General features: G+C 36.3%; 1 protein-coding gene across 1 annotated transcript in view; it reads right to left on the minus strand.

Moving 5' to 3' along the window:
* The window catches only part of AHRR (aryl hydrocarbon receptor repressor), a 263772-nt gene that overhangs the window by 27141 nt on the left and 215206 nt on the right, over window positions 1–21425 (minus strand). Inside the window, exons 6-8 of the mRNA XM_074279204.1 lie at window positions 20455–20584; window positions 17528–17661; window positions 5356–5555 (exon numbers count right to left, since the gene is read on the minus strand). Of these exons, the coding sequence (XP_074135305.1) occupies window positions 5356–5555; window positions 17528–17661; window positions 20455–20584 (464 nt within the window). The remainder of the gene's footprint in view (window positions 1–5355; window positions 5556–17527; window positions 17662–20454; window positions 20585–21425) is intronic.

Here is a 21425-nt window from a genome sequence, read left to right on the forward strand (position 1 = left end):
CCTTTCCTCCACTCCTTCTACTGACCTCCCCTAGCTTTGTTTAAGTCCCAACTAAAACTCCACCTGCAGGAACCTTTCCAAACCTTTCTTAACACCATTGCCTTTCCTCTATTAATTATTTCCCATTAATTCTATATATAGCTTGTTTGTACATATTTATCTACATGATGTTTCCCTCATTAGATATAAATTCCTTGAGGACAGAGACTGGGGTTTTTTGCCTCTTTTTATATGTGCCTAATGTATAATAGGTGGTTAATAAATATTTGTTTTTGATTTAAAAATATCTATTTGCATCAATAAAAATATTTGAAAACAGTTATGAGAAATTAATTCAGATGGAGTGCTACTTACTACCTAGATAGCCATGTATAGTTAGAAAGACTTTACTGGGGAAGTCTGACAATATTCAGAAATTAGTGGGGTTAGAGAGTCTATGGAGCCTGCAAATTCTTTATCAGCCCCTCTACAATGATCAATAGGCTGTAACTACATTTATCAGTGTCAGATTTTGATGCCAGACCATTATGGGTGGGGAGGATATGCTGTTAATGTGTAATGTCTACTTCAGAATGTTTTCTGATTGTTTTTAATTACTGCAAACTGGTAAACTGCACCCTGGGGAAGGGAAGGAGGGGATGTGAGCCATATGAAGCATGATGAGGGTAGTGAAGTTGTCAGACTCAACAGGATGAGAAGAGGGGCAGGTATTCAATTGCCTGTTAATCCTAAGGGAAATATGCTTCTCAGTTTCCCACTCTAGGTGTGGGCCACTTACAGGGAAGGAGGCAAAACAGGTGATAAAATCAGGATTAGCCAAGTAGCCAGGGAGTCCTATTCTCAAGTTCTGAGCCACATGACTGCTTCGAGGCTGGAACAATAAGGAGATCCAGGATATGGTCATGTAGGCAAAGGTAGCCACTACTTTCAGACCAATTGAATTTATTTTAACAAGATCAACTAGAAAAATAGAAGAGACAAGTGGGAAAGAAGGGGAAAAGAAGAGAAAAGAAAAATGAAGGGCAAGACAAAGATGAAGAAAATGAAGATAGGAAGAAAGGGGGAAAGAAAAATAGAGGGAAAGAAGAAGAGGAGAGAGATACACATACATACAAAGAGAAACAGGGAAGCAGAGATAGAAAGAAAGAGGGAGAGAAACAAAGAGAGAGGAGAGGGAGAGAGAGGGAGGGAGGCAGAGAAGAGAGGTAGACAGGAGGAGGAGAAGAAGAGAAGAAGGAAAAAAAGAAGAAAGAAAGGAGAGAAAAACAGAGATGGAAAGAGAAAAAGAGAAGCAGAGAGAAAGAGAGAGAAAAGAGAGAGAGGAACAGAAGGAGGAAAAAAAAGAAGAGAGGAGAAGGAGGAGAAAGAGGAGGAGGAGAGGGAGAGGGAGAGGGTGTGTTTAAGCACTGAGATTTTTCAGATATAGTGAGGGAATTAAAGGCACAAAAACGTAGGGAGGAGGGAGGGGATAACTTGGAAAGCCAAAGCAGGAAAAGCCTTTTTTGTCTAAGAGCTAATAGGAAGGAAAAGGGAGAACTTTTCCAGGCCTATGGCCAACTAATCGTGGATGAGGGAGGCACAGACCTGAACTTCTTCATAAAGAAAAATAGAAGGGGAAGGGTTTTAGCATACAGGTACCCTTCCACAATTCATCCAAAGCCCTGGGTTCCCCAATGCAGACCTGAGGGACAAAAAAAAACAGATTCTGGAAGATGGAGAAATCAACAACCTTGTTGAATCATATGTACCAACTTGGGAAAATCAGGTTTAAAAAGAGAATGCAAAGATATAGATGAAAATACTTGTGTCCTCGGTAGGAAATAGCCTTTAAGACAGCAGTGGGTACATAATACATACTTAATAAATATTTATTAACTAACTGGAGCTTTACTCCAGAGCACCTACATTTAAAGGGCATACGAGGTTCAAAAATTTAGTTTTTCAGTAGATAGAAATAACTAGTTTAGAACCTAGTTAAGAAGAATTAACTAAAACAAATATACCCATATGTATTAATTCCCTTTCTGGCTCAAAAGAATTAATATAAATTGACTGTAGGTTACATTTAGTGTTGCTTGCCTCAAGAACCAAAGTTGCTAGTGCTCTGGTGACATGTCAACCTCATGCCTAAACTTTTAACATGGAAGGCAGCATGATACTGTTAAAAGAGCACCAATTCCAGTCAGAGAAATCTGATTCAAATCTTGCCCTAATGTCGGGCACCTGTGTGACCTCAGGACATCTACCCTTGCCTTCAGTTTTCTTACATGTGTAAGAGAAGCTGGACTAAGAAGTTAGGAAGGTCCTTTCCAGTTCTTAATCTGTGATTACTTATTTTCTCATTTGTGCTTAATCTTTGGCCAGTAAAAAATTTCTTTTCACCCTCTCACTTCTCAGACTAAAAAGGCAAAAGAAGGATGCATACAATGGCAGAGATAAGCTTCTTTTTTGAATTTGCCTATCTGATAGCAGACATGGATATAGAGCTACCTTATTCCCACTTATTTCCTTTAGAACTAAATGCAAATGAGACTAGAAGAAAAAGAGAATGGTTGATTTCTTCAATCACTACCTCATTCCTATTAGGTCCTTCTCTGGGAATTATTATTAATTATTATTACTGGTAAGGGTGGTGGGAATTAGTTGGAGTTAAATGACTTGTCCAGGGTCACAAGTTACTGTTTGAGGCTAGATCTGAACTGACGACCTTCTGACTATCAAGGTCGGGGCTCTACCCATTGTACCAACTAGCTACCCCTAGAAATGCTTTAAAGCTATATCCTATGGATATCTGATTACTTTTATAGACTGGTAAGGAGTCCACAAAAGGCTCTGAGGAAATGAGAACAGACTATGATTAGTTGTGCTCATTTTAACTGAAAAAAATTTTCCCTAGAATTATTCAAACCTCTGCAACTGTTACCTCACAGCCATGTCAAATTGCAGAGTTAACAGTGTATCTAGCTTTTTGACTTAGCTGTCCAAATTTGTAATTTTACCACTTAAACGTAAACACTTAGTCAAAATTCAATCTGGATTTAGAAACTCCAGGAAAACCACCCAGATTGGCCCCTAAGGTCCTGAAACTCCTAATGGGTCCATAGCCATTCAGTTTGGCTACCTGTCCTAAGCTCCAGCTTCCTCCAAGATGTGCTCTACAACAGTATGAGAAGAAGGTTATTGCCATCTCAGACCACTCTCGCAGCAGAGAGAAGGTAATCTTACTGCTTTTCTAAGTATTGCAATGGCACAGAAGAATTATATGTAACTGTAATGAAGTCAAAATAGGGGTGCCAAGAAATATAAGGATGGATGAAATTCAATGCTAGTTATCCTGGAAATAAAGTAAAACATAAAGGGGATTTATGAGAAAGAGAAGGGATTGAACAAGTAAATGTCCAAAATAGGAGAAATTCAGTTTGCAAGCTGAGGCCCTGGAAACCCGAACAGATTAATCTGAGGGATTAGGGCCACATCACTGTTCAAGGTGTTGGAAGTACTTTAAAATACAATTTGGCCTTGCAAATTTAAGACCTAGAGAAACCAGCCAGAAAGGATATTGCTTCCTTCACAGTGTACAATTGCAGCACCAGCTTGGATTTGGGGGTAGAAATGGAAAGGAAATAGGAAGAAAAAAATCAGACAGTGGATCAGACAAGAAAAAAAAAAAAAGCCAGAAAGGGGCCTACCCATGCAATTGCACTGATTTTCTGGCATGAAAAGCATTTGTACCCCAAGATTCTTCCTCACAACTAAATAGTTTTGCAAACTAGCTTGTGTTGGGTTGAAAAGACAGTACTAGGGCGGGGATACTAACATTAGAGAGAAATGCAAAGGATAAGGAAGGTTATATTAGGATCAGAGAGTAATTAGGTTGGGGTTTTTTTTCCAGTCGATTCTTATTCCTCATGATATTTTTGAGGTTTATTTGGCAAAGATTCTGGAGTAGTTTGCCATTTCCTTCTCTAGCTCATTTTACAGATGAGAAAACTGAGGCATACAGGGTTAAGTGACTTGTTCAGGATCACACAGGTAGTAAATAAATGTATGAAGCTGAATTTGAACTCAGGAAAGTGAGTGTTCCTAATTCCAGGCCAAACACTCCATCCACTATGCCAACTACCTGCCCTTCAGTAACTGGGTAAGTCTAACCAAACCTAGGGTCTTGTACATAACAACTGATTAATCAAGTTCCAATCAAATTCGCAATGCTTCTGTACCAGACGTAGCAAGTATGAGGCATGAAAATAATGATTATTATTTATTATTTGCTTTCAGTTAAAAGGGAAATTCTACAGCACTGAAGTCTCCGTTGTATTACAGAAAATAAGGATTAATAATAGTCTTCTTAGCCTAATTTCCTTTATCTCTCTTGAACTGCTCACCATATGAGAATTTGAGAAGTTCCTGAGAAGTCAGGAACAACTCTTCTTAAGGATAGGTAGGTCTATTATTGTACCTTTTAAGGTAATTTTAGGACCAAAAATAGAATACTGAGCTTGGAATCAGAAGATTCATCTTCATGAATTCAAATCTGGTCTTAAGACACTTACTATCCATGTGACCTTGGAGAAGTCAAATAACCCTGCTTTACTTCAGTTCCTCATCTGTAAAATTAGCTAGAGAAGGAAATGGTAAACTACTCTAGTATCTTTACCAAGAAAACCTCAAAAAAGGTCAGGAAAAGTTGGATACAATTGAAATGATTAAGCAACAAGAATTCTACATGCAGCCCATTGGCACATATTTCCTAAGGGTTTCTGTAACAAAATTAAAGTTAAATTATTAAAAGCGTAAAAAAATATAACATTAAAAATTTGGTCAATATGCAGCCTGCAGGGGTTCTTATGTACAGATTAGTGACTTTATTTCTATCTGAGTTTTAGACCACTGTAACTAACAAAAGACCATAACTGAAAACTATTTCTGTTTTTTTTCTTAACTGCTGCAGAATTTTATCTTTTTTTTTTTTTAATGTGAATTAGGCATTTCTTTAGGCAGTGTTCTATGAATAGAAGAGGAAATTGTTGGCCACTGATTCTCCTTGAACAAAACTGCTTATTAAATAAAATCTCAGTCTCTGACAGTCTTGAGCTAAAACATGGAGTGTTGATTGTTTTCTTCTTCCCAGCTTATTTAACTTATTAATCTCACAACTTCTCAAATTTATCTTTTTGATTTCCTGTTGAAAACAAGAAAAGCATATATCCCAAATCTTGAGTGACACTGAAGAGTTATATTATTAGGTCAAAACATTTGTTCACAGGGGCATTAGAAATGCATTCTTCCATATCTTTCAATGCTTAATTGCTATGTATTGCTGTTGATATTAATAAAGAGTAAATTGGCATTTACTTGGCGTCTGTAGAGGCTGCCACATCAGCTTTCTGCTTGGCTCTCAGAAGCACATTTTTCATTTTCATTTCTGTCACAGATGGGAGGAGGATTGGTACCACCACACAAAACAATGAAAGCTGTGGAGGTAAGAGCGTTCCTGAAGGGGTCTTTTTCTTTTGTCCAAACAGAAACTTGAGCTTTCCTTGAAACTGCATTGTCTATTATTGGAAAAGAAACAAAGAAATGGTCAGACAGTATTCAATACATAAAAGAGCACAATTATGTAATATTAAGTAATTGGTTAAATCTTTTGTTGCTGTTCTATCCTGTTTGACTCTTTGTAGCCCCTTTTGAGATTTTTTTTGGCAAAGGTGCTGGACCGTTTGCCATTTCCTTCTCCAGTTTATTTTACAGATGAGGAAACTGAGGGAAATAGGGTTAAGTGACTTGCCCAGGGTCACACAATTAGGAAGTGTCTGAAGCTGCATTTGAACTTGGGTCTCCCTAACTCTCCAGGCCCCATGCTCTATCCATTGCTTCACCTGGGTGCTCTAAACAATTTAAACAGAGAATGGAAAGGAAACTCATTGAAGTAATTCTGTAGATATCTTTCCCTGCTCCCAGATACATAAGAAATGGAAATGACTGAGTGGCACTGAATCAAGGGTTGAAAGTAGAGAAGCCAAGGCTGGAAGAGTGAGGGACAAACCAAGAAGTTAGGATAAAGAATTGGCTCAGAAATGAGCCTGATGTGAGTAGGATTTTGAAGCCCTGGATACAGGGAGCCAAAAGCCTGGAACCAGGTGAGCAATCATCCAGGTATGAAAGGGGAAGACCAGACCTTAGGCAATACACAGATGTTCAACCAGGAAATCACCTTCATCCAAGTTTTAGTAGAAATATGTAGTTTTTGTGATATGTATTGGGTGATTTCACAGACTTCTCTAGGGATGTCTTTAATGCTTTAAAACTTCTAAGTCTTGCTCACATCCAGCTCATTTCTGAACCAATTCTTTATCCTAACTTCCTGGTCTGTTCCTAGCTTTTAATATACAAAGAGATGTGTATCTATATATCCTTGCTATTTAGCTTAATGACTTGGTAAGGACACTCTCCACCACTTACAAGATCATACACATAAAACTGGAAAGGAACTTTAAGGTAATTAAATTCAACCCTCTCATTTTACAGGTCAGGAAACCAAGAGAGAAAACTTAAGTCAACAAGCATTGTATTCAATACCTACTATGTGTCCAGCACAGCTTTAAGTACCTCAAGGGATGTAAAGAAAAGTAAAAGGCAATCTCTGCTCTCAAAGATTTTATAGGTTAATGAAATGCCCAATATGTATATAAATCTACACATCTATATAATATGTATATGTATATGTGTATATATATTATAGGTATGTCTGTATATATACACACACAATGTAAATGCCCCACTTCCCACCTCCACAAAAGCATGGGATAAACTGAGGGAACACTCTTTTTTTTTTTTTTTTTTTATTATATATATATATATATTTTATAATATTATCCCTTGTATTCATTTTTCCAATTTACCCCCCCCTCCCTCTATTCCCTCCCCCCGACGACAGGCAATACCATACATTTTACATGTGTTACAATATAGTCTAGGTACAATACATGTGTGCGAATATCATTTTCTTGTTGCACAATAAACATTAGAATCCGAAGGTACATGCAACCTGGGCAGACAGATATTAGTGCTAACAATTTTCATTCCCCTCCCATTGTTTCTTCTCTGGGTGCAGCTACCTCTGTCCATCATTGATCAACTGGAAGTGAGTTGGATCTTCTTTATGTTGAAGATTTCCACTTCCATCAGAATACATCCTCATACAGTATTGTTGTTGAAGTGTACAGTGATCTTCTGGTTCTGCTCATTTCACTCAGCATCAGTTGATTTAAGTCTCTCCAGGCCTCTCTATATTCCTCCTGCTGGTCATTTCTTACCGAGCAATAACATTCCATAACCTTCATATACCACAATTTACCCAACCATTCTCCAACTGATGGACATCCATTCATCCTCCAGTTTCTAGCTACAACAAAAAGAGCTGCCACAAACATTTTGGCACATATATATCTCTTTCCGCTCTTTAGTATTTCTTTGGGATATAATCCCAGTAGTAGCGCTGCTGGGTCAAAGGGTATGCACAGTTTGATAACTTTTTGGGCATAATTCCAGATTGCTCTCCAGAATGGCTGGATTCTTTCACAACTCCACCAGCAATGTATTAGTGTCCCAGTTTCCCCACATCCCCTCCAACATTTGTCATTATTTGTTCCTGTCATCTTAGCCAATCTGACAGGTGTGTAGTGGTATCTCAGAGTGGTCTTAATTTGCATTTCTCTGATCAGTAGTGATTTGGAACACTCTTTCATGTGAGTGGATATAGTTTCAATTTCTTCCTCTGAGAATTGTCTGTTCATATCCTTTGACCATTTATCAATTGGAGAATGGTTCGGTTTCTTATAAATTAGGGTCAGTTCTCTATATATTTTGGAAATGAGACCTTTGTCAGAACCTTTGTTTTTAAAAATATTTTCCCAATTTGTTACTTCCCTTCTAATCTTGTTTGCATTAGTATTATTTGTACAGAAACTTTTTAGTTTGATGTAATCAAAATCTTCTATTTTGTGATCAATAATGATCTCTAGTTCTCCTCTGGTCATAAATTCCTTCCTCCTCCACAAGTCTGAGAGGTAGATTATCCTCTGTTCCTCTAATCTATTTATTATCTCTCTCTTTATGCCTAAATCATGGACCCATTTTGATCTTATCTTGGTATATGGTGTTAAGTGTGGATCCATATCTAATTTCTGCCATACTAATTTCCAGTTTTCCCAACAGTTTTTTCCGAATAATGAATTTTTATCCCTAATGTTGGAATCTTTGGGTTTGTCAAAGATTAGATTGCTATAGATGTAGAGGGAACACTCTTAAAAGGATGTGGCTTCTACCAATGCCCTAATTATGATTTGAGATTTTACAATAACAGGTTAAATTATAGCTAAAAGCTGCAGGTGTTCGACTGTCTTGAATGAACATTTTTTCTCCAGTTTCCCACCATTTAAGCACTTAATTAGCATTTAAGTACTTCTTTTAAAGGCAATTTATTTTTTTGTTTCTGGGATAGATTTCCATGTTTAGAGTACAAGCCCGGACTCCTCCAGACAACTGGAGAAATGTCAAGGTAAGGGGATGGGGCTTCTGTTCTGTTTAATATTGTGTTTTGCAATTTGTGCTTTGTCTTCCTTTAACTGACACCTTGTCAGTTAGGAGTTGCCCTTTCTCATGAGAGCATAACTCATTTTTGCTTTTCTCAAAGCAAGTCACTGATTTTAATTTGGGTTTGTTGTCCTACACAACCAAATACTCATCAAAACTATAATGAGTTAATTTTTTTCCTTTATTTTCTTTTTTTTAAGTATTTTTTATTAATTTTATAATTATAACATTTTTTTGACAGTACATATGTATAGGTATTTTTTTTTACAACATTATCCCTTGTACTCCCTTCTGTTCCAAATTCTTCTCCTCCTTCCCTCCACCCCCTCCCTTAGATGGCAGGCATTCCCATACATATTAAATATATAATGAGTTAATTTTAACTTGTGTTAGAGCTTGAAAATGAATGGTACTAAGTCATGGGTTGGATGTCAAGCCTGGGAGAGCTAAGGAACAGACCAGGAAGTCAGGACAAGGAATGGGCTCAGAAATGAGCTGGACATAAGCAAGACTTAGAAGTTCCAGATGGAGCCAAAGCCCTGGAACCAGGTGAGCAATCATCCAGATATCAAAGGTAAGGGCCAGACCTCAGTTACCATCAAAGACAGGGCCTAGAGGAAGTGATTGGTTCAACTCTTAGAGATGAGCAAGGACAGAAAAAACTTATATGGCAGAGCAAGCAGAGGGCCAAAGGAACCTGGACATGGGAAGCAAACAAAGTGAGTGAGCAAAGGAAGCAGGAGAATATAAGTCAGGCACCCATATCAAGAGAAGACAATGTGAACAAGTGGGTACAAATGAGATATCCATATAAAGTGAGAGAATGAATGAAATCAGCTTTAAATCCACAACTTTAAATGGCTTCTGCTGAAATAGACATAACTGTGTGGAAAGCTTAGATCCTATAGAGAAGAAGACAAATACTGAGATCTGGCATATATGACGGAGGGCAGAGCATAGTAAGTAAGCCATAATTGGAAGGGAGCCCAAAGTTGTGGATGGCACCCTTTTTTCAGTACCATTCACCCTAATTGCTGTTTTCCTCATACTGAATGTGAAGATGGTTCAAAAACTCATTCAACTATCCAACAATCAACTATGGATTGCATCTGCTAGGGATTAGCTTTGTCCTGCCTGGTCTAAGAGGGAGAAATTGCAATGAGGCAGATTTTAGAGTCAAATAAGGAAAAATTTTTGATAATTAAAGCCATCCAGAAAGGAATGGGAGGTAGTGAGCTCCTCCTCCTTAGAAGTCTACAGGTAGAGACTGGTTGATCATATGATGAAGATGCTGTAGAGAGAATTCCTGTTCAGGCCAGGTGGATTCAATTGACCTTGAAGGTACTTTCCAACTGTGATATTCTGTAACTTATTTTTTATTATCCATAAACTGAAGATTTAGAACCAGATGGTTTCTGAGGTCCTCCCTCCATTCATCAATCCTATCATTGACTATTCTTTAGATATCATGTCTATAGTACTGGAATGCATAGATGTGCATGGAGTACCTGTTGAATTCCCATTTTTAGAATATTAGCTTCTTGGGGCAGCTAGGTGATGCAGTGGATAGAACACCAGTCCTAGAATCAGGAGGACCTGAGTCCAAATACCTACCTCAGACAATTACTAGATGTGATCCTGAACAATCATTTAACTCTGATTACCTCAAAAAGAAAAAAATATATATATAAGCTTCTTGAGACCATATACTGAGTTTTATTTCATCTTTACAGCTTCATCTCAAACTGAGGAAGTACTTAGTCAATGCATGTGGAACTGAATTGATAATACTCAAAACAAGAGCTAATATTTTCATAGCATTTACTTTGTACAAAACACTGTGCTAGCCACTTTATAATTATTATCTCATTTGATCCTTACTGCCACCTTGGGAGATAGGCTCTATTATTATACCCATTTTACAGATGAGGACACTGAGGCAAACAGAGATTAAATTACTTATTCAAGATCACACAGCTAGAAGTACCTGAGGCCAGATTTGAACTACAGGACCATGATCACTATGATACCTAGCTAAATTAAAATGGAGTAAATGCAAAGAATAAGAAATAAATATAAGAATAGAAATAATCTGTAACTTTGGGCAGGATGCAATACAGTAGGAGGAAACAGACACATGTACCTCTATCTTTTGACTTCCTTCCGATTACCTCAGTTATGAACATCTCCCAAAGGTCTGTCCTCAATTCTGCTATTTGTGTGTATGTACACACACACATACCCATATATATATATATATATATATATATATATATATATATATATACATATATATATATATATATACACACACATATGTGTGTACATGTATTTATTATGTTTGTATATATGTATGTATGTGTATATATAACTATATGTTTTAGGTCTGGATTTATAATTTTGCTGGTATTGAGAATCACTCCCATCATCTATCCTTACCAGTCAATCAACGAGTATTTATTGAGCTCTTGATATGTACTAAAAATTTGCTAAGCCTTGGATATATAAAGAAAGGCAAAAACACAGTCATTGTTCTCAAAGAATCCATTCTAATAAAGGAAACAACATTTAGTCAACTCTGTATATACAAGATAGATATAGGAGAGAATCTCAGAAGGAAGGCATCAGTACTTAAAAGGAACAAGGAAAGACCTCCAGAATATGAGATTCTGAATCGAGGGAGGAAAAGATAAAGTGAGAGAACATTCCAGGTATAGTAAACAGTTGGTGAAAAGGACGAGAATCAGGATATGGAGTGTCATGTTTGAGGAACAAGTAGACCTATATTTCTGGATTATAGAAGATGTGAAAGGGAGTCAAGTGTAAAAGGGCTAGAAAAGTGGAAAGACCAGCCTGTGAAAACTTTAAAAGCCAAACAGAGGATCCTGGGAGGTAAAAGGGAGCCACTGTAATTAACTGAATAGTTGGATTTGAGCTTTGGAAATATTCTGCCACCTGAGCTATAGCAGTGGTCTGGAGATGAGTGAAATAGTGAGAGCCTGTACTAGGGCAATAATTATGAGTAAAGAGAAGGGGACATATGCAAAAGATGTTATGACATCAGAAACAAAGATAGAAGACTTGGCCCATATTCGATGTTTTAGGTCAGTGCAAATGAGTTAGTTGGGGAAGATATTGAGGACTGTGAGTCTGAATGACTAGGAAAATGGAGTGCCTTCAACAGTTATATATAAGCCAGAAAAGAGGAAGACAGGAGAAAAGGTAATGAATTCTGTTTTGAACAATACAGGACATCTCATTCAAGAGGTCCAATAGGTAGTTGATGACATGAGACTAGTGATCAAGAATTAGAGCAATCTATTCACCTATAATTATAGACTTGAAGGTATCTGGGATGCTGTGAAGTTAAATTCACCAGCTTATAGAGTCATGACTTGCCCATGGTCATCGAGTCGGTCAGCGTGTGTCAAAAGTAGGACTTGGAGTTCTTTTTTACTTTAAGGCTAGTCCTTTAGACCTGGATGCATCTCTATAGTTAGATTAATCTTTCTAAATTAACAGTTTCATTATCATGAAATTTTGAAAGTTATGATGTTTCCTTTTTTTCTATTTACCAGTTAAAGTCCAAACTCTAATGAGCATTTAATATTCTTTATAATCTGATCCCATCTTCCTTATGCAACCTTACTTCCTACCATTCTCCAAAATGGAGTGCTCTAGACCCTTTAAATATCCCTCACATCCATTCTGGTTACTACCATTGTTTATGTTGTTGCACCCACCTGGAAAGAACCCTTTTCCCCCCTTTCTTTATCTAAAGCCTGCTTTAGATATCTAAAGTCACAGCTAAGTTCTCACCTCCTCTATGAAAATGTACTCCCTGACCAGTCCAGCCGGGGTTGATGTCCCCTTTCTTTGAACTCCTACAGTACTCAGAATCATAGACCTAGAGTTTGAACAGTCCCCTTAGGACATCTAATCCAACCCCCTCACTTTTCAGATGAGTGAACTGAGATGAAGGGCTTTCCCCAAGGTCACAGAGGTATTAAGTAGAACATTCAAACCTGGGTCTTTTCACACCTGGTACATTTTTCACTGAATCACAGCCCTAATCAGAACTCCACAGTGTAGGACTTTAGGCTCTGTAATTGTTTCCTGTGGTCAAGTTTGCCTTATCCAGCTATAATATAAACTCCTTAAGGCTAGGGACCACATCTTATATTTCTCATGCTTCTCTCCAGGGCTTCTAATATAGAAGATAATTCGGTCCACTATTGGTGGATTACAACATGAAAGCCCTGCTTTGTACCCAGACTAGTTGTATTCAAAAATTAACTTGCCTTCCTTTAAATACATTATGTACTTCTCTGCTTCCATACTTTCTTTGAACTTGTTTTTCTTCCTAATTGAATTACTTTTACTCCATTTCCTTAATGAATTTATCTTCTGCTACTCAGAAGCACACTGATCTCTCCCTCCTCTGGACTCATAAAACACAGACCATCCACGTAAGTCATTTGCTGCATAATTAACAAACCAAGGCAATATCTTGTTTTTTCTTATGTATGGGGCTTGTCACCACAATTATACCCTAAACCAGATTTGGCCCTCAGGCCAAATCCAACCCACAAAATAGATGCCCACTGCCTGCATTTGTACAGCCCCAGAATTGTTAAATAACCTTTTATTATATTTAAAAGTGTAAAAAACCATTCTTAGCCCGAAGGCTATATAAAAGCAGGCAGTCAGTAGGCCAGATCTGGCCCTCAGACCATAATTTGCTAACTCTGGAAAGCTATCTGAAGGAAGAAACTGTATTGTAGACTTTTCTATATTCCCCATGATGCCATAAAATTAGTAAGTGCTCAGTAAATATCTGTGGACTGGGAAATACCATGATTTATCTGATTTTTATTCCATATGGTACAGTTTTTCAGGATGACATTGTTAACTAAAGAGCTTTAAAAATCATTTTAAAAGTATTTATACTATGATCTTTAAGAAGGTCCTACAGATGAAATTTCATGAGGCAGACTTAAAACATTAAAATAACTTACAATCTGTATGTGTGAAGGTGTGTCTCTGTGCTAAAATTTTTTCCTATTCCTGAAATTCTCCCCACTTCCATGCCATAAAGCCCTAATGTAAATAATTCTCTGTCCCTTTGTTTCATATGTTCTTTCTGTCTCCCCTGCTCTACAAAAAGGAAAAACAACTTACCAATAATTGGATGCCATTGTCATCCTCTTCCCTCTGACCAATAGTGTTATGTTTCCACCTACCAGGAAGCATGAAGGCAAAAAAAACTGTGAATCACCTGCTGGTATGAAGAGCTCAACCTCCTTCCACCTTAGTTTAGAAGTTTGCCCTGGTTACATTCTACTGCTGGAGCTCAAATTGAAAGCAGGGAGAGAAGGACTCAATGCAGGATAAGTGAGTGAACAGAGAGAACCATAACACATTTTAGTACTAATTTCAGTTATTCCGATTTGTCTCTTTAGTCCTTTCTGACCCACATCTTTCAAAGGAAAACATTCTGACCAACAGTGAGATAGTCATTGGTAAGAGCAATGGGAATAGTTAAATAATTAACATCTTTAATGTGTTTCACAATGATATTTTATACAATGGCTCATGGCAGATCCATATGATAAAGGGAAGATATTTTCTTTATTCTATAATGAATAAAATTTACAAAGATGCATCACTTAGAAACAAAATAGTCTACCCAGAACCTTTCTAGTTCCATAATTTTTAAAATTTTGTTTTGTTTTCAAAGTAGCAGATTTGCTTTTCCAGTGATGCAGCTTTTCTATTCAATGTCCCCAAAGAAATAAGCAAAAAAAAAAAAAAAAAAAAAAGCTTCAAGAATTGTAAAAGCTACATGACTACTTTAGAATCAGAGAGCAAAAATTAGTGGTAAAACAAGAATTGTCAAACTCTCTGAATCACTAGTGTATTATGTTGCACAATGAGTCATGATTACAGTGGACTGTATTTTTAAGCCAACTCTGAGTGAGATAAAGCAAGAAAGCTCAGTTTGAGTGGATAATAATGGAATATGGTTCTGATCAAAGGGATGCTCTTCAGATATTGGCAGCTGTCTCATTCCTTTCTACCAAAAAAGTGTAGAGGAAGAGTATAGATGAAAGTCTGAGCTTTTCTCCAGATACTATTATTCTTTAGCTACTAAACCCTATAGATCATGGAATATTGGAGATGCTAAAATGGCACAATGAAAAGTGTGATGTATTTGGAATTGGAAGACTTGGGTTACAAAGTTGATTCTGTCACTGTGTGAACTTGAACATATCATTTCAAATCAGTTTCAAATTGGGAAGAGGAGTAGAAGATTTCTAAAGTTTTTTCCGTCTCTAAATCTGTGATACTCTCATTATTTTTTTCCTTTAAGGAAGGAAAACTATCTTAACAAAGACACTCATAATCATGAATACATCTCATTTTGTAAAGCATACAAATGCTATCACACCTCTTCTGCCAACAGTAACCAAAAAGAAGTTTGAAAAAATGAAATATATTTTTCAGGTACTTTGCCTACTTTTCCAGTTATTTCCAAGTTACATGTGAAGAATTTGCTTCTTTCTTTCCATTTAGCACAGGATATGAACTAAATATATCTTTGTGTCTTTTCATAGTCTCTTTTTTTTGGCTATTTTTATTTTTAAAATCTCTATTTTCTAATGCCATTATTAGATTCAGGTTTCAAAGAGTGCACAGATTAGGGAGAAAATATTAATTTAATTCTCCATATATGTACTCATGAGATATAGGGTGCATCTTGACAAAGGAAGCAGTCTTATAATATATTGTCACATATTGGCTCAATTTCATATTGGCTATTGACTATTAAACAAAATAAAACAAACATGATGTATTGTTTGTCTCCCTCTGAGAGTCTTATATGTTTCCAGCCCTTGTATGAACTATGAATGGATTATTCTATACCACTGGGTTCTTTCCAGAGTATATTATGATTTTCTACCATGTGTACTCCATCCTGCTAAAATATTAATTATGTAGAAATATATATAGAATAATTGCATATGTATTGGATTACTTGCTGTCTAGGGAAGAGTATGGGGGAAGGAAGGGAGAAAAAATTTAAAACACAAGGTTTTGCAAGGGTGAATGCTGAAAACTATCTTTGTATATATTTTTAAAATAAAAATCTATAATTAAAAAGAAAATAAAAATAGCAATCATGCTTTCTATATATACAAGGATTTTCACTGATGTATCTAAAAGCCTCTCACATTACTAAAAGCTTTGGTACTTTGCCACTGGTAATGGAGTTAAGTACAAAATTCCAGGTGCCTGATTCCTAGAGGCCAGGGACTTTTCTTCTGGGAGCCAAGAAGAGGTACCGAGACATGAGGGAAAGGGAGTTGCTCCTGGAGTCTGGGCAGCTGGATGGGAATCCTGGCTCTGACTCTGACCAGCTGAATGAACTTGGGCAAGTAAGTCACTTAGCTCCTCAGAATAGCAATTTCCCTTATAAAATAAAGGCAATAAACTTTGCCTTATGTACCTTATGGGTCTGTCATAAAGAAAATGCCTTGGAAACCTTTCATTATTATATAAATATGAACCAACATAATATGAACAAAATGTTAACAAACATACTTCCAAATGGTCATGGCGCAAACTTGAGAGAAATGAAAAGTCTGAGAAACACATTGGTGGTTTTGGCTATTTATACCAGCAGTAACTGACAGATTTTTCTTCTTCCTTGTTTCCTGGCAGGTAGAGACATGAAGCTATTGGTCAGGATGCTTTCCTCTGTAGGATGGGGGAAGTATAGTTAAAAAAAAAAGTACACATAGTATATTTTAAATAAAAACACAAGTAAACCTGAAGACACATTATAAGCAATCTTAGGAAAGATTTTGAACATTTTCCAGAATTTTTGCCACTGTGTAGCATAGTTGAAAGACAGCTGGTCTTGAAAGTCAGGAGGATTTGGCTTTAGTCCCCACATCTGACCCATACTAGCTGTGTGACCCAGGACAAGTCATGAGCTTCTCCAGGATTCCAGGTGGTTTTCTAGTACTATCCATTGAAGAAAAGAATCTGTGTTGATAAAGTTTCCCCAATGGGGAGCTCCTTATACCACTGAAATCACAGAATTTGTGTCTAGCCCCATCTTCTACTACTACGAAATCAATACTGTCTTGTTCAATGATAGCGTTTGATGAACTGTCACTTTACTAGCAAAGGATACATTTTTTAATTCATTCATTATTATTTACTGATTAGATCTAAAAAATAAAGAATTGTATTCTTCATTATGTGTGATATTGAAAATGGTCAAATTATAGGCTTAAGATTAAAGAATTATGTGGTGATATTGACAAATAATGAATAGGATGGTATCTATTTCAATTAAATGTTTTTTGGAGAGGAAGCATTTAGAGGAATCTGAGGGAAAAAGGTATACTTTAAATACAAATCTACATAACTACAAAAGCTTATCATTAAGTACAACTACGATGACAGGCTAATAAGCATTACTTAAAGTAAAAAAAAAAAAAAAAAAAAAAAAGAAAGAAATACAAATAGAAAAACTGCTAGGTTTGGCCTTGGGAAAGCCTGGATTCATATCCAGCTTTGGCTAGATTCTAGATGTTTGTCCATGGGCAAATCACTTAACTTTTATGTACCTTGGGTACATATTATTTATTATGTCATAGATGAACTGAAATCTGCATATTTGAAATTTCTCATGGCTAAATTCTTATGCAAACTAAATTACAGATTCTCTTTTTTTAAATTCATCAAAAAGTTCACATAACCCACTTCCTTTTCTATTCTTATGTTCTTTTTCCCTCCTCCAAAGAAGTTATTATACCTTTATGTCATTCATCATATTGTTTTCAGATCACTTAGAAAAATCAGTTATTAGAATGTTGTTCAGTTGCTTTTTTTTTTCTCCTTAATAAATTTTACTTACCAGAAAACCAGAAGTGCTATCCAGCAGGCAGCGAACTCGACAGATGAAACAACGGGTTAGGAAAGAAGAGTATTCTGTTGACATGCTGTCACATTCTTGTGCTTTAAGCAGCTTATCAAGTATGTATTCTTCTCCTGCCAATAACAATGGAGGACAAAGTATGTGTAACAATAATATTCATGTAAAAACATGGACAGGTGAACAAAAGACAAGTAGATCATGATTTGCTTATTTTATTTTTCATCAAATGTAAAGCTTGCAGAATTTGTCTCAGATCTGTAGCTTGTCCAAAGGAATATTTAACATTAAAAAAAGTTCCTATTATTCCATTCAGTTTCACTTGTGCCTTTCCCTAACAATTTATAGTTATTTTGACTGTATCATTTTATTACATTTTGGGATTCTGATGAGGTAACAGACTTTCCACTTTGTATGTTCAAATCCCTGAAGGTTTAATTCAAAATAGGCCTTTTAGTTTTTGCTTGACTTAAAGCAAATTTCTTACTTCTCTCTGTGTGCTTTGATTTCTTCACTGGTAAAATACTAATGATGGTAACATTATATACCCTTATTCTTTATTTCTGTCAGTCCAAAATTTTTTTCTTTAAGGACCATTTTCTCCTTGAAGCCTTTTCAAACAAACCATCCTATATCTGATTTCTTCCTTCCTTGGAAATATCTTGTTTTCCAAGTACTTATGTACATACATAAGGTCAGTGGAGGAGAGTGGATAGAACACTTGGTCTAGAGTCCTGAATTATCCTTTTTTCTTAACCTTTTAGTGTGATCTTAGGGGAACTATTTCACTGTATTCGGCCTCAATTTTTTTTTTATCTATACAATGACAGTACTGGTCTGGATAACTTTTCAGGTTGTTTCCAACTCTAATGTCTATCTTGACTCCCAAATATAGTGTAATCTAAGAAATCTGAGAGCAATCTATTTGCTTTATATTCCCCAGACCACCTACCATAGTGTTGTACACACAGAAAATTTTATGTTAAAATACTTGGCACTGAATGAGTGAATTGTAGATATTCACAGCTCTTAGCTATGTTTTTCACCATTTTTATTTTGCATGTCTTAAAGTCTTAAAGGGGCCAGAAATTTGGTCCCTTTTATCAAAATAAATAAATGTTGCCTGAGGAAGTTTTTATCCAAGGTAAGAAAGGCAGAAAGTAAATAGTGATTTTCACACTAGAAAAGTATCAAATCAGATTTTTCTTGTGCAGCATGACAAATATAAAAATATTTTTAGAAAAATTGCACAGATTTAACTTATATTGGATTACTTGCTGTCTTGGGGGGGAAAGGAGAGAGGAAGAAAAATCTGGAACACAAAGTTTTCCAAAGGTGAATATTGAAAACTTTCTTTGCATGTATTTGGAAAAATAAAGTGCTATTTTTAAAAGTATCATATACAGGTACAGTGGTCTCTAAGCATCCAGCAAGATGCAATATATGAATGAGTAATTTTAGAGAAGAAAAGTTTCCAGGAAAAGAGGAAATTTTACAAGTGATTTTGAAAAAGAGTAGTCAAGTAGCATGGTTTGTTGGAAAGTGGATAGAAAGAAGTAGATGTAATATTCCAATTATTCAAAAATGACAACTGACAAAAAAATTAAAGAAATAGCTAATATCCTGGGATAACACAAAACAAATAAGACAGGGAAAAGGAGATGTCAGTGTAGAGTGATAGAGATTATATACTGAATGCTAGAAAGGATCTCAGAGACATCAAGTCTACCCGCCTCATTCTGCTAATAAGGAAACTGAGGCACAGAAAGGTTGAGATACTCGCCCAGACTCACACAGCTAGCATATAAGACTCAGAATTTGAACCTAGATTTTTCTGATTCAAGGCAGCTAGTTGGCACAATGGATAAAGTGCACATCCTGGAGACAGTCAGGAAAAACCGAGTTAAAATCCAGCTTCAGACACTTATTAGTTATGGGACTTTAGTCAAGTCACTTTATTGAGTCTGCCTCAGTTTTGTCATCTGTAAACTGAGCCAGAGAAGGAAATGGCAGATCACTCCACTATCTTTGCCAAAAAAACCCAAATGGGGTCATGAACAGTCAGACATGACTTTAAAAGACTTTACAGATCTCCTGACTCTAAATCCAGGATTCTGCCCACTATCACACACTGCTTCTCTAGATAGAGATTGTTAATGTAGAAAAACAGGGAGAACAAAGGTATTAGGGGAAAAAAAAACCACCCAAAACTGGTCACGATCATTTTGATTTTCATGAGAATAAATAGAGAAACACCATTATAAATTCTTTGAGAGCAGTGCTCAATCAGCAACAAGTTACCTCTAAATAATAGTGAGAAGAAAAAACAAGAAGTAAACTATGGATGTGTGGAGTAACGTAATCATGTATGAGGCAACCAGAGTATATAATTCAATGGTTTTCAATGTAGTTACCCAATGTTTGTGTGCATTTCCTACTAGATTGTGATATAGCCCTAGTTCAGGAGTTGTTTACCATACTGCTTTGATAAAAACCATAAAAGATATTTTATAGAATAACTTATCAAGTTAACTGAGCAACTTATAAAGTTAACTGGACATCATGGAGGCATCCAAGAAGAACAATATTCTTTCCTCTTCTCCCTCAAACTTAGAAGGCTGTAAGCTTCTTTGGCTTTGGATTGTGAACAGGGATGCTCAAAGGCTTGCTCAGGATTTTTTTACTCCAGGCTGCAGCAATGATTCCATATTCAATAATAGGGAAGAGAGTCATAAGCTCCATCCTTAGGAGCTCTCTCTTTCTCTCACCAAGATCCCAATCTTGATTGATACTTTGCATTTTAGGAGAATAAAATGAGGTCAAACTGAAGTTGGCAAAGAGTTTCAACAATTGGTTTGGACTTTGCAGCACAAGTAGATTTTTCCACCTAGTGCCTGATTCTGACCCACCTGTTTCTGACTGTAATGGCTGCCCAAACACCATCTGGGGAGGATTCATGGCCCAGTGAAGCTGTCTGCAGAAATCTTGGCGGTCGTCCACATGAATATAATCATATATGTTTTGGTGCATTACATCAGTCTGAAATAGTTACAACAAAAAATTTTTAGACCAAATCTCAAAATAAATTCCTCAATTTCTGTCACCAGCCACTAGCTGCAAAATTTCCCATATATATCTGTTGAAAATCAGCTAAATTACTAGGAGAGAATCCTGTATGAAAGATATAATAATAACCCACATTTATATATTGCTTTCAGGCTTACAATGGCTTTCTTCACAACAACCCTGTGAAGTAGGAAGTAATACTATTAATTTTATTTTCCCCAATTAAATTTGTCTGGGGTAATAGTATCAGAGTTAAGACTCAAACTCAAACTCTATCATTTATTTATGCTATTATGATTAACTAGGTTTTGAGTTTAATGTGGCTGTAGGAAGGAGGAAGGGAAGATCTCCCCCAACCTTAAAATACAAGAAATTTGCATCACAAAAAGATTTGAATCAGGAGACCAATTGGTCAGCAAGAATATGACATTCATTAAATACTTGTCTGATTAATTAAGTCTTCTCTCTTCTCCACAACAGTTGTGTCTTTATTGAGCTAGCTAGCCACAAAAACTGGGATTGCATCCTCTCAGCCACCCAAAAGTCCTGCTACCATCTTCTTCCTTTCCTTCGATTCTAGAGAGCACCATGCTAGAGTACACGAGGAGTGAATGAATACTCAGAAATAGAATATTTTCTTAGCCACAGACTTAATTGTACTATAATTCTTTTATATTTTCTGCCAGGATTCCCTTTTGGCATCAGATTCAATCTCTTCTAGTATTTCTATCTACATTTCTCCTCCTTATGAGCTTCTCAGGCAATGTTTTGTTTTTCATAATGGTACTTTTAGGTCTAATATTGTTCCTCTTAT

This window comes from Sminthopsis crassicaudata, chromosome 1 (genome assembly GCF_048593235.1).
Source record: "Sminthopsis crassicaudata isolate SCR6 chromosome 1, ASM4859323v1, whole genome shotgun sequence".
NCBI classification, from domain to species: Eukaryota; Metazoa; Chordata; class Mammalia; order Dasyuromorphia; family Dasyuridae; genus Sminthopsis; species Sminthopsis crassicaudata.